The sequence below is a fragment of the Callionymus lyra genome, chromosome 7 (genome assembly GCF_982586985.1).
Source record: "Callionymus lyra chromosome 7, fCalLyr1.hap1.1, whole genome shotgun sequence".
Taxonomy (NCBI): Eukaryota; Metazoa; Chordata; class Actinopteri; order Syngnathiformes; family Callionymidae; genus Callionymus; species Callionymus lyra.
In genome coordinates, this window is record NC_141824.1 from 1103550 (window position 1) to 1122217 (window position 18668).

General features: G+C 43.6%; 1 protein-coding gene across 6 annotated transcripts in view; it reads right to left on the bottom strand.

Moving 5' to 3' along the window:
* Window positions 1-844: 844 nt before the first annotated feature.
* cbl (Cbl proto-oncogene) overlaps window positions 845-18668 on the bottom strand; it is a 28745-nt gene continuing 10921 nt past the window's right edge. Inside the window, exons 3-15 of one of the 6 annotated variants that reach the window (XM_087795615.1) lie at window positions 13678-13824; window positions 12984-13140; window positions 9500-9621; window positions 7898-8035; window positions 7705-7792; window positions 6181-6312; window positions 5905-6120; window positions 5194-5325; window positions 4593-5018; window positions 4286-4482; window positions 4126-4223; window positions 2375-2557; window positions 845-2314 (exon numbers count right to left, since the gene is read on the bottom strand). In XM_087795615.1, coding sequence (XP_087651741.1) covers window positions 2067-2314; window positions 2375-2557; window positions 4126-4223; window positions 4286-4482; window positions 4593-5018; window positions 5194-5325; window positions 5905-6120; window positions 6181-6312; window positions 7705-7792; window positions 7898-8035; window positions 9500-9621; window positions 12984-13140; window positions 13678-13824 — 2284 coding nt within the window. In that variant the 3' untranslated portion in view covers window positions 845-2066. Of the gene's footprint in view, window positions 2315-2374; window positions 2558-3678; window positions 4224-4285; window positions 4483-4592; window positions 5019-5193; window positions 5326-5904; window positions 6121-6180; window positions 6313-7704; window positions 7793-7897; window positions 8036-9499; window positions 9622-12983; window positions 13141-13677; window positions 13825-18668 lie in introns of those variants that run through there. The other 5 variants (XM_087795614.1, XM_087795613.1, XM_087795612.1 and 2 more) reach the window with 5 other exon arrangements.

Here is an 18668-nt window from a genome sequence, read left to right on the forward strand (position 1 = left end):
ATGAAGGTTTTCACGAAACACAAGATAAAAAATAATCAATGAAAAAAATACTCACCAAAACATAAAAGTGTAAATCAGAGAAATGAAAAAAGTGAATCTCTAAATAAACAAAGGACAAAGTTATCAGGCAGAACCGTAAGACGAGCCGACGCTGGTCTTTGGAGTGTCTGGTGTTTATGAAGAGCAGAGTTTCTGCGATAATGTTTGCAACACTTTTAACATTCATTGGAGTTTTTTTCCTTCAGTGAAGCCAAAGTTTCAAATGACATGAAGCTGAATAAGAGTCCAACCATAAAATGGATGAGAATAAATAGTTTAATCGTTTGTATTTCTCTCACTATATATATTTATATATATATTTGTGTTTCTATGTGTGTATATATGTGTATACGTGTGTGTGAATATACAGTATGTGTGTATGTTTGTGTGTGAGAGCAATTAAAGCTTAATTATTATGTGTGTGTGTGTGTGCGCGTGTGTGTGTGTGCGTGCGTGTGTGTGCGTGTGTGTGTGTGTGCGTGTGTGTGTGCGTGCGTGTGTGTGTGCGTGTGTGTGTGCGTGTGTGTGCGTGTGTGTGTGTGTGCGTGTGTGTGTGTGTGTGCGTGTGTGTGTGTGTGCGTGTGTGTGCGTGCGTGTGTGTGTGAGTGTGTTTGTGTACGTGTGCGCGCGCGCGTGTGTAGTCTTGTGTTTGGATTCAAGATAATTCACATAATTCTGCAGCATGTTGTTGTTTAAAGTGAAATGTTTGTTCTAATGAAACGTTTCTTTACTTCAAGTCTTGAAAAAATGAATCAACCAAAGTTTTGTGGAACATGTGGATGAAAAGATGAAAAGAAAGACGAGCTTCATCATCATCATCATTTTATTAACACCACTGTGCAGCGTCAAGACTGATATGAAACCACCTTAAGGTTGATGAATGCCTGATCAAGCTACTGAGACAACAGCGCCCTCTCGTGGAGGAGAAGAGACACAAGCATGTCGAGGACAGAAGACCAGAACCTTCAAGTACTGCACAGTGTTTCCCTCAAACCTCCTCCAGATCAAGGCCTTTGTCGCGACATCTACACATATATGGCACAGAAGTACTGACGGAAGTAAACAAAACTTTGGAGAACGAGTCGAGGAATGCAAACTGATAAAAAAAGCCATTTTCGTCCTTTATTCTACTTTGATACACGAGTCTCTCGAGTGACGGCATCGAGTCTGAGTTCAATCATTCAGGAGTTTTGAAAGGCAACGAGCAGGTGAGACCAGAGGAGACGGCAGCGTAATCCAGTGATGCAGGTGAAGGACAACATTCTTCATCACCTGTCCATGACCCGCCTCCTCACCTGTCCTCGCCGCAGAGATCATGTTCCTGAGTTTTCTTCTAGTCGGCCTGGAATACTGACGCGGGTGCGACTCCGGCGGCCGCGGGACCAGAGCCGCCCGTGGGTTGAAGCCTGAGGGTCACTGTGACCCGTCAGCTGTGCTACATGAAGACGAGGATGCGGTCACTCAAGGACAGATTCACACTTAAGGCTTAATAGTCGAGCGCAGAGCAGCAGCAGTGAAGCTTCAGACACGAGGCGTCCAACAATAGAAACATGGATCCATCCTGCACTGCAACAGCTTCACTGTCCCTCGTGCTCGTCGTCACTCCGACCATCACGGCCCAGAAAAGTTTCTCTCGGCGTTCGTGACCCGGTGCGACCCGGTGCGACCCGGCGCGACCCGGCGCGACCCGGCGCGACCCGGCGCGACCCGGCGCGACCCGGCGCGACCCGGCGCGACCCGGCGCGACCCGGCGCGACCCGGTGCGACCCGGTGCTCCTGGATTCACGTGCAGAATATATTACACATATTTCATATACATTAACTTATATATTAAACTTTCATATACATTTCGGAGGCGTTTCACAATCTTGGTCTCACGACCTCAGGCTCCACCGGCAGGTGATCCCGAGACGCACCAGCAGCAACAGCAGGGGGCGCTGCAGGCAAGAGCTTCGGGTCGGACCGGCGCCGACCGTCGCCCGACCAGAGTGGGCGAAGCGAGAGAGCAGACGGCGGCGGGGGCGGGGCTAGGTGAGGGCGGGGACGGACACGAACTCGCGCAGGATGTTCTTGGCCATCTCCAGGTTGTTGCGGGCGATGGTCAGCGCCTTCTGGATGTCCTGCAGCGAGTAGCCTTGACTCAGCAGCGCCTCGATCTCGCCGCTCATCTCGCTCGCCGGCGCCGGCGGGACCGGACTGGGCCGGCGCTCCGAGTTGATGCGTCGGGGGAGGGGCTTGGGCGGACGCTCCGGGGCCTCCAGGAGCTCCGAGGACACTGGAGCAGAAGGTTCAGGTTCAGATGTTGGACCGGGACCTGAGGTTCTCAGACACTCACGTGCGGTGGCGCCGGCGTCCACGTCCAGCGACAGGCGAGCGAAGCTGCCGGACGAGCAGCTCAGCTCGGACAGCGTGCGGCGAGCCGGCGGCATCGGGAGCCTCGGCTTCGGGAAGTCGAACCCGTTCTCCTGCTGCTGGTCTTCAGACGGACCGTTGGTCAGAGACGGAAGCTCAGAGTAATCTGAGGAACATTCAAGAGGAGCATCATGAGGAGCATTCATGAGGAACATTCATGAGGAACATTCAAGAGGAGCATTCAAGAGGAACATTCATGAAGAGCATTCAAGAGGAACATTCATGAGGAACATTCAAGAGGAACATTCATGAGGAACATTCATGAAGAGCATTCAAGAGGAACATTCATGAGGAACATTCATGAGGAGCATTCATGAGGAACATTCATGAGGAGCATTCATGAGGAGCATTCATGAGGAGCATTCATGAGGAGCATTCATGAGGAACATTCATGAGGAGCATTCATGAGGAGCATTCATGAGGAGCATTCATGAGGAACATTCATGAGGAGCATTCAAGAGGAACATTCATGAGGAGCATTCAAGAGGAACATTCATGAGGAACATTCATGAGGAGCATTCATGAGGAGCATTCATGAGGAACATTCATGAGGAGCATTCATGAGGAGCATTCATGAGGAACATTCATGAGGAGCATTCATGAGGAACATTCATGAGGAGCATTCATGAGGAACATTCATGAGGAACATTCATGAGGAGCATTCAAGATGAACATTCATGAGGAGCATTCAAGAGGAACATTCATGAGGAACATTCATGAGGAGCATTCATGAGGAGCATTCATGAGGAACATTCATGAGGAGCATTCATGAGGAGCATTCATGAGGAGCATTCATGAGGAGCATTCATGAGGAGCATTCATGAGGAGCATTCATGAGGAGCATTCATGAGGAACATTCATGAGGAGCATTCATGAGGAGCATTCAAGATGAACATTCATGAGGAGCATTCAAGAGGAACATTCATGAGGAACATTCATGAGGAGCATTCATGAGGAGCATTCATGAGGAACATTCATGAGGAGCATTCATGAGGAGCATTCATGAGGAGCATTCATGAGGAGCATTCATGAGGAGCATTCATGAGGAGCATTCATGAGGAGCATTCATGAGGAGCATTCATGAGGAGCATTCATGAGGAACATTCATGAGGAGCATTCATGAGGAACATTCATGAGGAGCATTCATGAGGAGCATTCATGAGGAACATTCATGAGGAACATTCATGAGGAGCATTCATGAGGAACATTCATGAGGAGCATTCATGAGGAACATTCATGAGGAACATGGTTCACATAAGACTTAAGAAAGGAGGGAAATAAGGAGTAAATTAAACTGATAAATAAACATAATTAATGTCTAAAAACATTCAATAAAACTAGATTCAAACAGAAAGAAATGATTTCAGTTTCATTCATGGAATCGAACAAACGTTCAGTTTCATCAACGACTGACGTCGACACAAAACTACATGTTGACCATAAATTAACTTGAGCTTCGACGTCATTTTAAACATCATTCAAAGGAATATTGACTCAGTGAAGTAGTTTGTCCACCAGGGGGCGTCAGTCGAGTCGGAACTAATTCAATAAACTTCAAATCAGAGACAGAACGAGCTTCAACTTCACATCGTGTCTCACCTGAGTCGCGCTCACCTGAGTCGCGCTCACCTGAGTCGCGCTCACCTGAGTCGCGCTCACCTGAGTCGCGCTCACCTGAGTCGCGCTCACCTGAGTCTGGCGTCTGCTGGGCCTGGATGTTGAACATGGCTTCGTACGTCTGAGGCTCATCGTCCTCGTCGGCCATCGTCGCTCTGACACAAACACACACTCCGTGTCAGTGACTGTGAGCAGATGTTGTGAGTCGGTTACACACCTGCTGACCACTGCGGACACAGGTGGGAGGGGCTGTGCTGTGACGGGCAGCAGTGGACGCGACGAGGGGATCATGTACTCGGACTCCTCGCCGCCGTCCTCGCCAGCCCTCGCGGGTCTGGAGGCCAGAGAGTAGATGGCGTTCGCCGAGGACGACGGCTTCACCTTCGCCTCCAACTCTTGAGCGGCGGCGAGACTCTGAGGGACGACATGAGCACGGGTTCATCCAGGGTTCATCCAGGGTTCATCCAGGGTTCATCCAGGGTTCATCCAGGGTTCATCCAGGGTTCATCCAGGGTTCAACTCACCTGCTCCAGGCTCAGGCAGACGTTCTTGGGCGAGTCGCTCCGAGCGTCCAGAGACGACGGCAGCGCCAGAGGCAGCGAGTGTCGGTTCGACACCTCGCGGACCCCAGACCTCACCTCCACCCCCAGACCCGACACCTGCGAGGACGAGGAGGACGAGGAGGACGAGGACGAGGATGAAGACGAGGACAGCGAGGACGAGGTGGGAGCTTTAGGAACGGGTCGAGAGTTCCACTCGGCCAGGCTCCGGTTGGGGGGCGCGGGCGGCAGCTTGTCCCGGGGGGGCTCCCCAGGAGTGCAGGGCAGGGGGCGCCGCTGCAGACGCCCGTCGCTGCCCGACCCCGCAGAGTGGGGGCGCTCTGGAGGGGGAGGAGGGGGGAGGTCTCGCAGCGCCGGGGGGAGGGGGAGGGGCTTGTCTTTGTGGTGAGACTGAGGAGACAAACGACAACTAACATGTTCATTCATTTATCAAGAAAATGTTTCAAAATGTCAATAAAGAAATGATTGGAATCAATTATTCAAAAATATATTCAACGAAAAACGACTTTTCAACCGAAAAACCTTTGAAATCATTTCATTGTCAACATGTCGACATGAGGACCACCTTGGAGGCGACTCCAGGACTGGAGGCTCCGGGGGGGTTGCTGGGTCGGTGCGGCAGCAGGTCCAGTCGCGGCGGCACCGGGGGGAGCGAGGCCTGCGGGGTCAAGGTCATCGGGGACGGAGGTCGTTCCACCTGCAGCGGCAAACGTTCAATAGAAACGTTTTCAAACGGGAAAGTTTGTCAAAACATGAACAGAGAAGATTCGTCAAGAGTCTCATTAATATCTGTCATTCAAACTTGACAGGTGAGCATGAGAGGCACAAGTGCAGTGCTGAGTTCACTGAGAGGGGGCAAGAGAAAGATGGAAAGTCACTGAATGTTAACAACATGTTGGACAGTCTTTCATCTCTCAGTTTAAGATCCACTCAAATGTGTTAAAACGTCAGCAATTGTTTTAAAATCCTACTGTGTTGGACGACAAACACAAACACACTCATTTCTCGACACGTTCACAGCATGACGTCAACAAGCAGAACTGAAGTCGAACACAGACTGAATAAAAGATGAGGATCAGAGCTCACTGAAGGTAGAAGATCAGATGCAACGACCAGAGGCGGAGATGAAAGACTTGTTCTGTGAGCTTGAAGCTCGTGGCGAGTAAGACGTGGAGACAGTGTTTGATCCGCGAGACAAACACCAGCCGACACCAGGGACCCCCGAGGGCTCCTCGCTTCTGCTGCTCTTCAACTGTCAAACATCAGCACCAGTTACCTTGGTGCAGGCCAGTCTGCTCATGATGAGGTGAGGGTCTTCAAGCCTGTCGTCGTCGTCGTCGTCGTAGTTTGGCGACGGAACGCCTTCCGCCCCGAACATCCCTCGACAGATACTGTTGGGGTCTTTGGGGTCAAAGGGGTCGACCACGATGGGCTCGGTACCTTTAATCTCACAGCGGCAGAAGGGACAGCCGGTGCCCTGACCCTCCGACTCCTGCAGAGAAGATGAAGGTGTTCACACGTCGTCCTCGACACCAGGAGGCGTCGCTCGCACCTGCCAGGCGGTCAGACAGGAAGTGCACATCAGGTGACCGCAGGGCTCGATCTTCACGTCCTTGTCGTTCTCAGCACAGATCTTGCAGAGCTGGAAGGTTGAGCCCATCTCACAGTAGAGCTCGTACTGTTCCTGAGACCAGAAGACACACCAGCACCACACGCTTGAGAACAAGCTCGTCTGCAGGCTTCGTCCAACATGTTGACACGTGTCACGATATATAGAGTCATATAGAGTGATATAAAGTTATATATAGTCATATAGAGTGATATAAAGTTATATATAGTCATATAGAGTGATATAAAGTTATATATAGTCATATAGAGTGATATAAAGTTATATATAGTGATATAAAGTGATATAGAGTGATATAAAGTTATATAGAGTGATATAAAGTTATATAGAGTTATATAAAGTTATATAGAGTCATATAGAGTGTTATAAAGTTATATAGAGTCATATAGAGTGATATAAAGTTATATAGAGTTATATAGAGTGATATAAAGTTATATATAGTCATATAGAGTGATATAAAGTTATATAGAGTCATATAGAGTGATATAAAGTTATATATAGTCATATAGAGTGATATAAAGTTATATAGAGTTATATAGAGTGATATAAAGTTATATATAGTCATATAGAGTGATATAAAGTTATATAGAGTCATATAGAGTGATATAAAGTTATATATAGTCATATAGAGTGATATAAAGTTATATAGAGTGATATAAAGTTATATAGAGTCATATAAAGTTATATAGAGTGATATAAAGTTATATAGAGTGATATAAAGTCATATAGAGTGATATAAAGTTATATATAGTCATATATATAGTGATATAGAGTGATATAAAGTTATATAGAGTCATATAGAGTGATATAAAGTTATATAGAGTCATATAGAGTGATATAAAGTTATATAGAGTCATATAGAGTGATATAAAGTTATATATAGTCATATATATAGTGATATAGAGTGATATAAAGTTATATAGAGTCATATAGAGTGATATAAAGTTATATAGAGTCATATAGAGTGATATAAAGTTATATATAGTCATATATATAGTGATATAGAGTGATATAAAGTTATATAGAGTCATATAGAGTGATATAAAGTTATATATAGTCATATATAGTGATATAAAGTTATATATAGTCATATATAGTGATATAAAGTTATATATAGTCATATATATAGTGATATAGAGTGATATAAAGTTATATAGAGTCATATAGAGTGATATAAAGTTATATATAGTCATATATAGTGATATAAAGTTATATATAGTCATATATAGTGATACTGTAGGAACAACGATATATTTGTAGTATCGTCCATTACTTTGAGTAGAAAAGGAATAATGTATATTTTACACCAATGTATTGAAACATAAAATAACTATGATCAAAATTAAATGTGATCTAATCTAAATAATGTGATTCATTTCAAATGGATCAAAACTGAAAGAGAAGTTGTTTAAGTTCATCGATATTATTAACCAGTGACACGACTCTCACCTGCGTGACTTTGATGTGGTCCTGAGGCGACGGCTCACACAGACCCGTCAGGTCCGGGTTCTGGGGTCGACCATCTGGGAATAAATAGCTGGAGACACAACATCGCGCCGGAGGAGACGCGAGTCAGAAATAGAATTGTATAAGTTCTACTGGAGAAGGTGCAGCAACATTCTTCAAAGAAGCAGAAACTCACAATCCTTCTCTGAAGCCGTCGATCAGAGCCTGGAACAGCGGCTTGTTGTGGGGGATCGTCTGCAGGATGTTTCCATCTGCCGTCACGTACCCGATGGCCCACTGACCCAGTCGAGTGCAGCTCAGTCTGAAGATGTAGCTGAGAAGAAGAAGAAGAAAGAACATATGGTTCCAGGATCAACTGGGTCGGAATATGAAGAGACTTCAAGCCAAGAAGGATCGAGTCTTGATCCGTCACTGTCTAAAGATGGTCTGATGGAGCCTCCAAGCCTCTCATAGGTGCGACAGCAGCAGGAAGAATCTTTCATCCGACCCGGTTCAGGCCCAACGAACCTCTTGAATACATGGATCACACCTAAGCTTCATGACCACAGGTGCCTAGAACTCAAGGAGCTGCTCGTGAGGGAACACGTGTCTCGGCTGGAAACACGATGCAAGCGCGATGACTGAAGGAAAATGAGTTTTACAAAACTCAGTATGATTTGATAACGACATCAAAGTTAGAGTACATTTGTGAAAACACCAGCGTCTATCATTTATTATTATCGTTTCTGAGTGACATGCAGAAGAAAAACCAGAGCGACAGGACGAGTCTCCTCTGTTATTAGAAGTATTTATGAGTTTAAACGGATGTTATAGTTTGTTCAACATCTCATGAGTGTTTACAGGTTCATTATGACGTCATTATAATGTTATTATATTAGATCATGAATGTATTCCTTCTGAGACAATATTTTAATCTGGCTCTTTAATTTAATACAAACATAAGTTGTTGTTGTTTTTTTTTTACATCATAACACTTTATTAAAGCAACAATATCATCTTTTTCACTTTGAAGGTTTGATTTTGAAAAGTCAACCTTAGGTTAACTATGACGTTAATGACGTCACTGAGAGACGTCACATGACCGGCGGGTTCTGTACTGCAGTGACACTTTCTGACCAGCAGGCTTTGCCAGAAACACTGTTTTGAATGAAATGTAATAAAACACACATCTAAGATGTAACTATTAACTTATATAAACTTGGGGGTGACAGACCCCAAACCTTCTAGGGATAATTATATGTGTTAATGTCCATTTAAAAAAACAAACAAGTCCAGAGAAGGACAAACATGGAGTCAACACATTAAGACACAAAAAGCTTCCAGACTTTGAAAAGTTTCACGATAAATTATATTCTTTGAAGAGATTGTTTTCTAGTAAACATCAGTAATGCAGGAAAACAATGTAAATGTTCCAGATGAGAGCTGATGCTTCCTCCAACATCATTGTTTGAAAGGTGACCGTGTGTGTGCAGCACAACAGATCAAACACACACACACGCACGACAGATCACACACACACGCACGACAGATCACACACACACGCACGACAGATCACACACACACGCACGACAGATCACACACACACACACACACACACACACACACACACACACACACACACACACACACACACACACACACACACACACACACACACACACACACACACACACACACACACACACACACACACACACACACACACACACACACACACACACACACACACACACACACACACACACACACACACACACACCAGTCGCCTCAGCCTCACCTTCCAGGCTTGTGGATGAACTTCTGCAGCCGTGCTTTGACCTCGTCGTAGGTGAGGAAGGCCATGTACCCGGGGTGAGTCACTGCCAGACTGTTCCAGTTCCGCAGCAACGAAGACCAGGGCTGCACATACGTGGGAGGTCAAAGGTCAACAACACACGTGGATTCTGAATGATTTTCACAAGGACAATAACACTTGATGAGATGACGGTGAGTCGAGGAAAAGAGCCGCGTCCGCTTTTCAAAGCATAACAAGGTTGTTGGAGTCCAACAGAAGGAAGCAGAACATTTGCATGAGTGAAGGTTTGGTTCTGCTTTTTACACCAGACTCAGAGAAACGTTTGAAATCATTCTTTCAAAGAAATAACTAAAATGTTTTTACATTACATTTACAGTCTTTTCACTGTATGTTTTTTAATATTTTCATTATATTATAGTTATATTATGACTTTACTCTAGTTTTAATACCAAACACATCTGATGTAATGAATAGAAAAATGTTAAACCATTGTTGTACAAAAAGCACAAAGTTATTTTAACTAAAGACGAGAGACTTAAAAAGATAACGAGTGACCAGTCGTTCTATCAAACATGTCATTAACCAGTCGTTCTATCAAACATGTCATTGACCAGTCGTTCTATCAAACATGTCATTGACCAGTCGTTCTATCAAACATGTCGTTGACCAGTCGTTCTATCAAACATGTCATTGACCAGTCGTTCTATCAAACATGTCATTGACCAGTCGTTCTATCAAACATGTCATTGACCAGTCGTTCTATCAAACATGTCGTTGACCAGTCGTTCTATCAAACATGTCGTTAACCAGTCGTTCTATCAAACATGTCATTAACCAGTCGTTCTATCAAACATGTCATTGACCAGTCGTTCTATCAAACATGTCATTGACCAGTCGTTCTATCAAACATGTCGTTGACCAGTCGTTCTATCAAACATGTCATTGACCAGTCGTTCTATCAAACATGTCATTAACCAGTCGTTCTATCAAACATGTCATTAACCAGTCGTTCTATCAAACATGTCGTTGACCAGTCGTTCTATCAAACATGTCATTGACCAGTCGTTCTATCAAACATGTCATTGACCAGTCGTTCTATCAAACATGTCATTAACCAGTCGTTCTATCAAACATGTCGTTGACCAGTCGTTCTATCAAACATGTCATTGACCAGTCGTTCTATCAAACATGTCATTAACCAGTCGTTCTATCAAACATGTCATTGACCAGTCGTTCTATCAAACATGTCATTGACCAGTCGTTCTATCAAACATGTCATTGACCAGTCGTTCTATCAAACATGTCATTGACCAGTCGTTCTATCAAACATGTCGTTGACCAGTCGTTCTATCAAACATGTCGTTGACCAGTCGTTCTATCAAACATGTCATTGACCAGTCGTTCTATCAAACATGTCATTGACCAGTCGTTCTATCAAACATGTCATTAACCAGTCGTTCTATCAAACATGTCATTGACCAGTCGTTCTATCAAACATGTCGTTGACCAGTCGTTCTATCAAACATGTCATTGACCAGTCGTTCTATCAAACATGTCGTTGACCAGTCGTTCTATCAAACATGTCATTGACCAGTCGTTCTATCAAACATGTCATTGACCAGTCGTTCTATCAAACATGTCATTAACCAGTCGTTCTATCAAACATGTCGTTGACCAGTCGTTCTATCAAACATGTCATTGACCAGTCGTTCTATCAAACATGTCATTAACCAGTCGTTCTATCAAACATGTCATTGACCAGTCGTTCTATCAAACATGTCATTGACCAGTCGTTCTATCAAACATGTCATTGACCAGTCGTTCTATCAAACATGTCATTGACCAGTCGTTCTATCAAACATGTCGTTGACCAGTCGTTCTATCAAACATGTCGTTAACCAGTCGTTCTATCAAACATGTCATTAACCAGTCGTTCTATCAAACATGTCATTGACCAGTCGTTCTATCAAACATGTCATTGACCAGTCGTTCTATCAAACATGTCGTTGACCAGTCGTTCTATCAAACATGTCATTGACCAGTCGTTCTATCAAACATGTCATTAACCAGTCGTTCTATCAAACATGTCATTAACCAGTCGTTCTATCAAACATGTCGTTGACCAGTCGTTCTATCAAACATGTCATTGACCAGTCGTTCTATCAAACATGTCATTGACCAGTCGTTCTATCAAACATGTCATTAACCAGTCGTTCTATCAAACATGTCGTTGACCAGTCGTTCTATCAAACATGTCATTGACCAGTCGTTCTATCAAACATGTCATTAACCAGTCGTTCTATCAAACATGTCATTGACCAGTCGTTCTATCAAACATGTCATTGACCAGTCGTTCTATCAAACATGTCATTGACCAGTCGTTCTATCAAACATGTCATTGACCAGTCGTTCTATCAAACATGTCGTTGACCAGTCGTTCTATCAAACATGTCGTTGACCAGTCGTTCTATCAAACATGTCATTGACCAGTCGTTCTATCAAACATGTCATTGACCAGTCGTTCTATCAAACATGTCATTAACCAGTCGTTCTATCAAACATGTCATTGACCAGTCGTTCTATCAAACATGTCGTTGACCAGTCGTTCTATCAAACATGTCATTGACCAGTCGTTCTATCAAACATGTCGTTGACCAGTCGTTCTATCAAACATGTCATTGACCAGTCGTTCTATCAAACATGTCATTGACCAGTCGTTCTATCAAACATGTCATTAACCAGTCGTTCTATCAAACATGTCGTTGACCAGTCGTTCTATCAAACATGTCATTGACCAGTCGTTCTATCAAACATGTCATTAACCAGTCGTTCTATCAAACATGTCATTGACCAGTCGTTCTATCAAACATGTCATTGACCAGTCGTTCTATCAAACATGTCATTGACCAGTCGTTCTATCAAACATGTCATTGACCAGTCGTTCACGGTTCTAATCTTAGAATCGACTTCACATGAAGAGAACATGATCAAAGCTCAGATAGAGCTGGAAACAAATGTATGTTATTATCATGAACATGTATGTTTATATGTTTATATGTTTATATGTTAGGATAAACTCAGAATGTGTGCATCTCTGTGTTAACCATTTTTTAACAAAGTTAATTTGTGATGGTTTTATTGTTGGTGAAGTGAAAATGACTCTTATCTACAAACATCAGGCAGAAACCACACGAGTCAGTTCTCTAAACATCTCTCCGCAAAATGTCTGAAGAGGAAGTGGGTTTGTTGTCGTCAGTGTGCGAGGACTTTGTGTTGATGCCGCTCGTCTATAAATGTGAGAAGAATTTTTCAAGCTTCATAAATGAAGGTTTAGAGACTTATTAAGATGCCGACGAAATAAACTCCATATTCCTGGTCATTTCAAGATGAACTAAGTCTCTGACAGAAGATCTTATCTCGTGAGGATGTCGCCTTCACTCGGTGGGTTTGGAACAGAGTGGAGTACCTGGAAAAGCCTGGTGAAGATGTCGAACTCAAACACAGAGATGTAGTCGTTGCATGTCAGGTCGATGGTGGATTTCAGGGCCATGGCCTCCAGTCCAGAGCTGATGGGATGGAACTCGTGCAGAGACTGACGGAAAACCTTCCAAGGCACGATGGTTCTGAGAGAAATGGTGGAAAAGTTACATTTTAACATGTAGCAATTTTCAAAATTAAATCAAATCTAGGACTCATTAAGGATTATTTTCACTAGAATGTCAAGGTTGCAGGGGCAGCAGTCCCGGCACAGAGGACCAGATCTTTAGCTCTTCAGAAACATGACATCAGGCATCATGACCTCAACATTCAAAGAAAACCTTCTAATCATGTTGTGCTGCCGACACCAGCCTGAGGAGATGATGTTGATGTCATTGAAGGTTCATGTCTAAAGTGACATGTTTACAGTGTGTGGACATTTGTGCAGGTCTGTGGACGTGATGAATTCTTGATCATTTTCAACTCATGAATTCAACACTGTGTACTTACTTACTTACTGTCTGTAAATTAATTGACTTTTTCTTTTTCTTGCATCTGGATTTTGACTAATACAACATTAGGAACCAGACAAGACTACATGTAGTTGAAGATACATCATGATGTGTAGTGTTACTCAGATCATCTCTCGTGTCACTGGTGGCAGTCGTGTCATCTCCACTCACTTGTCTCCAAAGGCACGCCTCCAGAACTCTGCAGCATCTGCCTTCGTGATGCGGAAGTTGTCACCTTGAAACAGGCCGTTGGGGAAGATGGCCTTCAGCTCCGCCAGCATGTGACTGAAGATCAGTGACAGCTTGGTGAGGTTCCGTCTGTGAAGAGATGAACACTCAAGATCAGGAGAACGTCTGGAGAACAAACCATAGAACTGGTGTTTTCATTCAGCCTCTTCACGAGGAAGGACGTGGATCTGATCAATGATGATTCAGATCAACTTCTTTAATGTAGACCAGATGCAACGAGAGGTTCAACTCCAGTGGAAAACAGATGAAGATGAATCTAAGACTAGTTGAACTTGTGTTTACCTGAGAAGAAATCACTTTAATCAATCAATTGTGTCACGTACGAGTGTGAAACCTCTGGTATATCAAGTGTACATAGTCACCAGGTGAGGAACATCAGGTGTATATAATCACCAGGTGAGGAACATCAGGTGTATATAACCACCAGGTGAGGAACATCATGTGTATATAATAACCAGGTGAGGAACATCAGGTGTATATAATCACCAGGTGAGGAACATCAGGTGTATATAATCACCAGGTGAGGAACATCAGGTGTATATAATCACCAGGTGAGGAACATCAGGTGTATATAACCACCAGGTGAGGAACATCATGTGTATATAACCACAAGGTGAGGAACATCAGGTGTATATAACCACCAGGTGAGGAACATCAGGTGTATATAATCACCAGGTGAGGAACATCAGGTGTATATAATCACCAGGTGAGGAACATCAGGTGTATATAACCACCAGGTGAGGAACATCATGTGTATATAACCACAAGGTGAGGAACATCAGGTGTATATAACCACCAGGTGAGGAACATCAGGTGTATATAATCACCAGGTGAGGAACATCAGGTGTATATAACCACAAGGTGAGGAACATCAGGTGTATATAACCACCAGGTGAGGAACATCATGTGTATATAATAACCAGGTGAGGAACATCAGGTGTATATAATCACCAGGTGAGGAACATCAGGTGTATATAACCACCAGGTGAGGAATATCAAGTGTATATAATCACCAGGTGAGGAACATCATGTGTATATAACCACCAGGTGAGGAACATCATGTGTATATAATCACCAGGTGAGGAATATCAGGTGTATATAACCACCAGGTGAGGAATAGCAGGTGTATATAATCACCAGGTGAGGAACATCATGTGTATATAATCACCAGGTGAGGAATATAATGTGTATATAACCACCAGGTGAGGAACATCAGGTGTATATAGCCACCAGGTGAGGAACATCAGGTGTATATAGCCACCAGGTGAGGAACATCATGTGTATATAATCACCAGGTGAGGAACATCATGTGTATATAATCACCAGGTGAGGAACATCAGGTGTATATAACCAATAGGTGAGGAACATCAGGTGTATATAACCACTAGGTGAGGAACATCAGGTGTATATAACCACCAGGTGAGGAACATCAGGTGTATATAATCACCAGGTGAGGAACATCAGGTGTATATAGCCACCAGGTGAGGAACATCAGGTGTATATAACCACCAGGTGAGGAACATCAGGTGTATATAGCCACCAGGTGAGGAACAGCATGTGTATATAATCACCAGGTGAGGAACATCAGGTGTATATAGCCACCAGGTGAGGAACATCAGGTGTATATAGCCACCAGGTGAGGAACATCAGGTGTATATAACCACCAGGTGAGGAACATCAGGTGTATATAACCACAAGGTGAGGAACATCAGGTGTATATAACCACCAGGTGAGGAACATCAGGTGTATATAACCACCAGGTGAGGAACATCAGGTGTATATAACCACCAGGTGAGGAACATCAGGTGTAGATAACCACCAGGTGAGGAACATCAGGTGTATATAACCACCAGGTGAGGAACATCAGGTGTATATAACCACCAGGTGAGGAACATCAGGTGTATATAGCCACCAGGTGAGGAACATCAGGTGTATATAACCACCAGGTGAGGAACATCAGGTGTATATAACCACCAGGTGAGGAACATCAGGTGTATATAGCCACCAGGTGAGGAACATCAGGTGTATATAACCACCAGGTGAGGAACATCAGGTGTATACAACCACAAGGTGAGGAACATCATGTGTATATAACCACAAGGTGAGGAACATCAGGTGTATATAATCACAAGGTGAGGAACATCATGTGTATATAATCACCAGGTGAGGAACATCATGTGTATATAATCACCAGGTGAGGAACATCATGTGTATATAATCACCAGGTGAGGAACATCATGTGTATATAATCACCAGGTGAGGAACATCATGTGTATATAATCACCAGGTGAGGAACATCAGGTGTATATAACCACCAACAGTAACACTTCACTGCTGAGAGATGCTGTCAATGCTGCAGATCAAAGTGAACTTAAGTCAGAAGATCTAGTTTTCACCAGAAGACAAAAGCATGTGTCACGTTGTCTGAAGGCATCAGCGGCGTCTACGCTGAGAGAGGCGTGATTGATGAGGCGGCACAGAGGGAGACTGTGTCGGCGCCGAGGTCCACCCATTGAAATGCATGGAAGAGGCGCCGATGAAAGCTGGTCTTCACTGCAGCTGCCCTCGCTGAAGCTCTCATGCCTCCAGGAGATGGAGCGACGTGACGGCCAATGAAGATGGAAAGCAATCGGGGAGTTAAAATGTGCCTCGTTTCTCTAAATGATGCTTCAGCGCGATAAAGAAATGTCAGCGGGAAAAAAGAAGTGAATGATCTGCCAAGACGGACATCATTGTTTGAACCATAAGTTAAATGTAAGACGGACATCATTGTTTGAACCATAAGTTAAATGTAAGACGGACATCATTGTTTGAACCATAAGTTAAATGTAAGACGGACATCATTGTTTGAACCATAAGTTAAATGTAAGACGGACATCATTGTTTGAACCATAAGTTAAATGTAAGACGGACGTAAGACTGACGTAAGACGGACGTAAGACGGACGCATGACGTTCCATGTTAACAGGAACTCGACGTGAAGTCCTGGTTCAACCTTCTCTCCTCACTTTACGTCACTTTAACACGGACGAGCAACATGTAAATTATAAAGAGGCTGAACAGTGATCAAGTATCAATGGAAATATAAACATTTAGTTTCAATAAATACTAGTATTTGATCCTTGAAAACTCACTTCCTGAACCAGCACATGTTATCTAGTAGATACATTAATGAATCTTCAACCATCAGGTTGTCTCCGCAGGGGGTCCACCTCAGAAGATCCTCTCTTCCTCTGCCAGCTCCTCACAGATGACAGTAGCTTCTCCTTTCAACTCTAATCTGAGCAGGACCTCTTCTCTGAAGTCCAGGAACTAATCTTCTCTTTCAAAGCCTCTGGTTCAGCCTCTCGGTCTCTGGAGCTGCAGTCGTTCCTCACGACCATCTGAGAAGATGAAATATTTATGAAGCTACTTAGGTTCCCGAGCTTTTAAACTTTTCTTTACAAAGTCATTTGATTGAATCTATAATTCACCAGGAACTCTTCAAGAGACGCTTACTATCATTTCATGGTCTTTAGAAAGTCTTTTTACTTTATTTGATTTCAGTTCCTTCAAGACCCAGGTTTGTTGCTTCTTTCTCCAGAAAAGACATTTATCAGGAATAGAAACGATCAAAACGACTAGTACTTTATACAACACTGTTATTATTGCATCTATACAAACTGAAAAATGCTCCAAAGAGGTCGGTTCCTAAAAAAAATGTTTTTTTGATTAGTCGCAAAACAAAGAAAGTCCTCATTAACTTGTTTTTAAAAGATGTTCTATCGAATGAAGCAAAGGAAGGTCAGTGTCTAGTTAACACGTTTTACTTTAACCTTTTCAATTCCATCACAGAAACAAAAGATTGTCAAGTTTGAGGTTAATCCCGTATAATAGTTGGATTTGATCCGTTCATCTCTGCCGTGTTGACAACTAATGTTCTTTCTTGAAACATCTCAAACATGTGCCTCAGGATCAGAAAGACTGGCCTGGAAAAGATATCGCTCTAGGAGCGAGTCAAACTCTCTGAAGGAAAAGAAAAGATCTCCTCAAAGCTGAGCAGGCAACTGCATTCACACTTCAGTCATGGATGGAAAAGGTCCCAGAGGTTCAAAGGTACAAGAGAAGATCCTCTGGACCAGGATCAGGATGGATTCTCTCAACAGACACAAGAAAACACGAGCTGTGATGCACATTATTCGTCTCTTCTGAAGAGATGGATGAAGGTCGTCAGGTTTAATTAAAACCATCTTGTCTGACTCGAGCCAGACTGAGACACATTCCCTCGAACGATGAGCAACAGGATGAAAGTCGTCGACACGTGAGATGATATATTTTGAGATGAATCAGCCAATAATGGTGACCAGTCATGTCTGATGGTTTCCTGCAGCAGCGAGGCATGTGGTCCACACATCCAGATGATCCTCGGCATCAGTCAGAGCTTCTTGAAACACTGCTTTCTTGTTCACCATCCCCCTCGTGCTATAGATTGACCTCTGACCCTGCAGCTGGCTGCTCCCTTCCTGTTTCCTGCTCTGTGTGATAAAGTAGCAACAACTAGCCACAGCGCTGTGTTAATACGCCACGGCCCAGCCAGCCAGGGTCAGACCCGACAGAGAGAGAGTCCGTCACAAGAAGCTGATCCTCACACGGCTGTGTTTGCTTTGTTGGAGACGGAAATGCAGAAGGATATGGTTTTACCCGGAGCCAAGGTCACAAGAAGACACTATTGTAGGTCAAGTTAGCAGCTTTAACATTCATTTAATAAATAAGATCATATTTACATTCACTAAATCATTGCATCCAATAATCATTCAGTTAAATCATTTTTAGTTCTATATTATTGATGTTATAATACATATACTGCTCTTTAACAGCAGCTTCACTGCCAGGACCTCCAGGACGACTGAAGAACCTAAGACGGGTCCAAACCT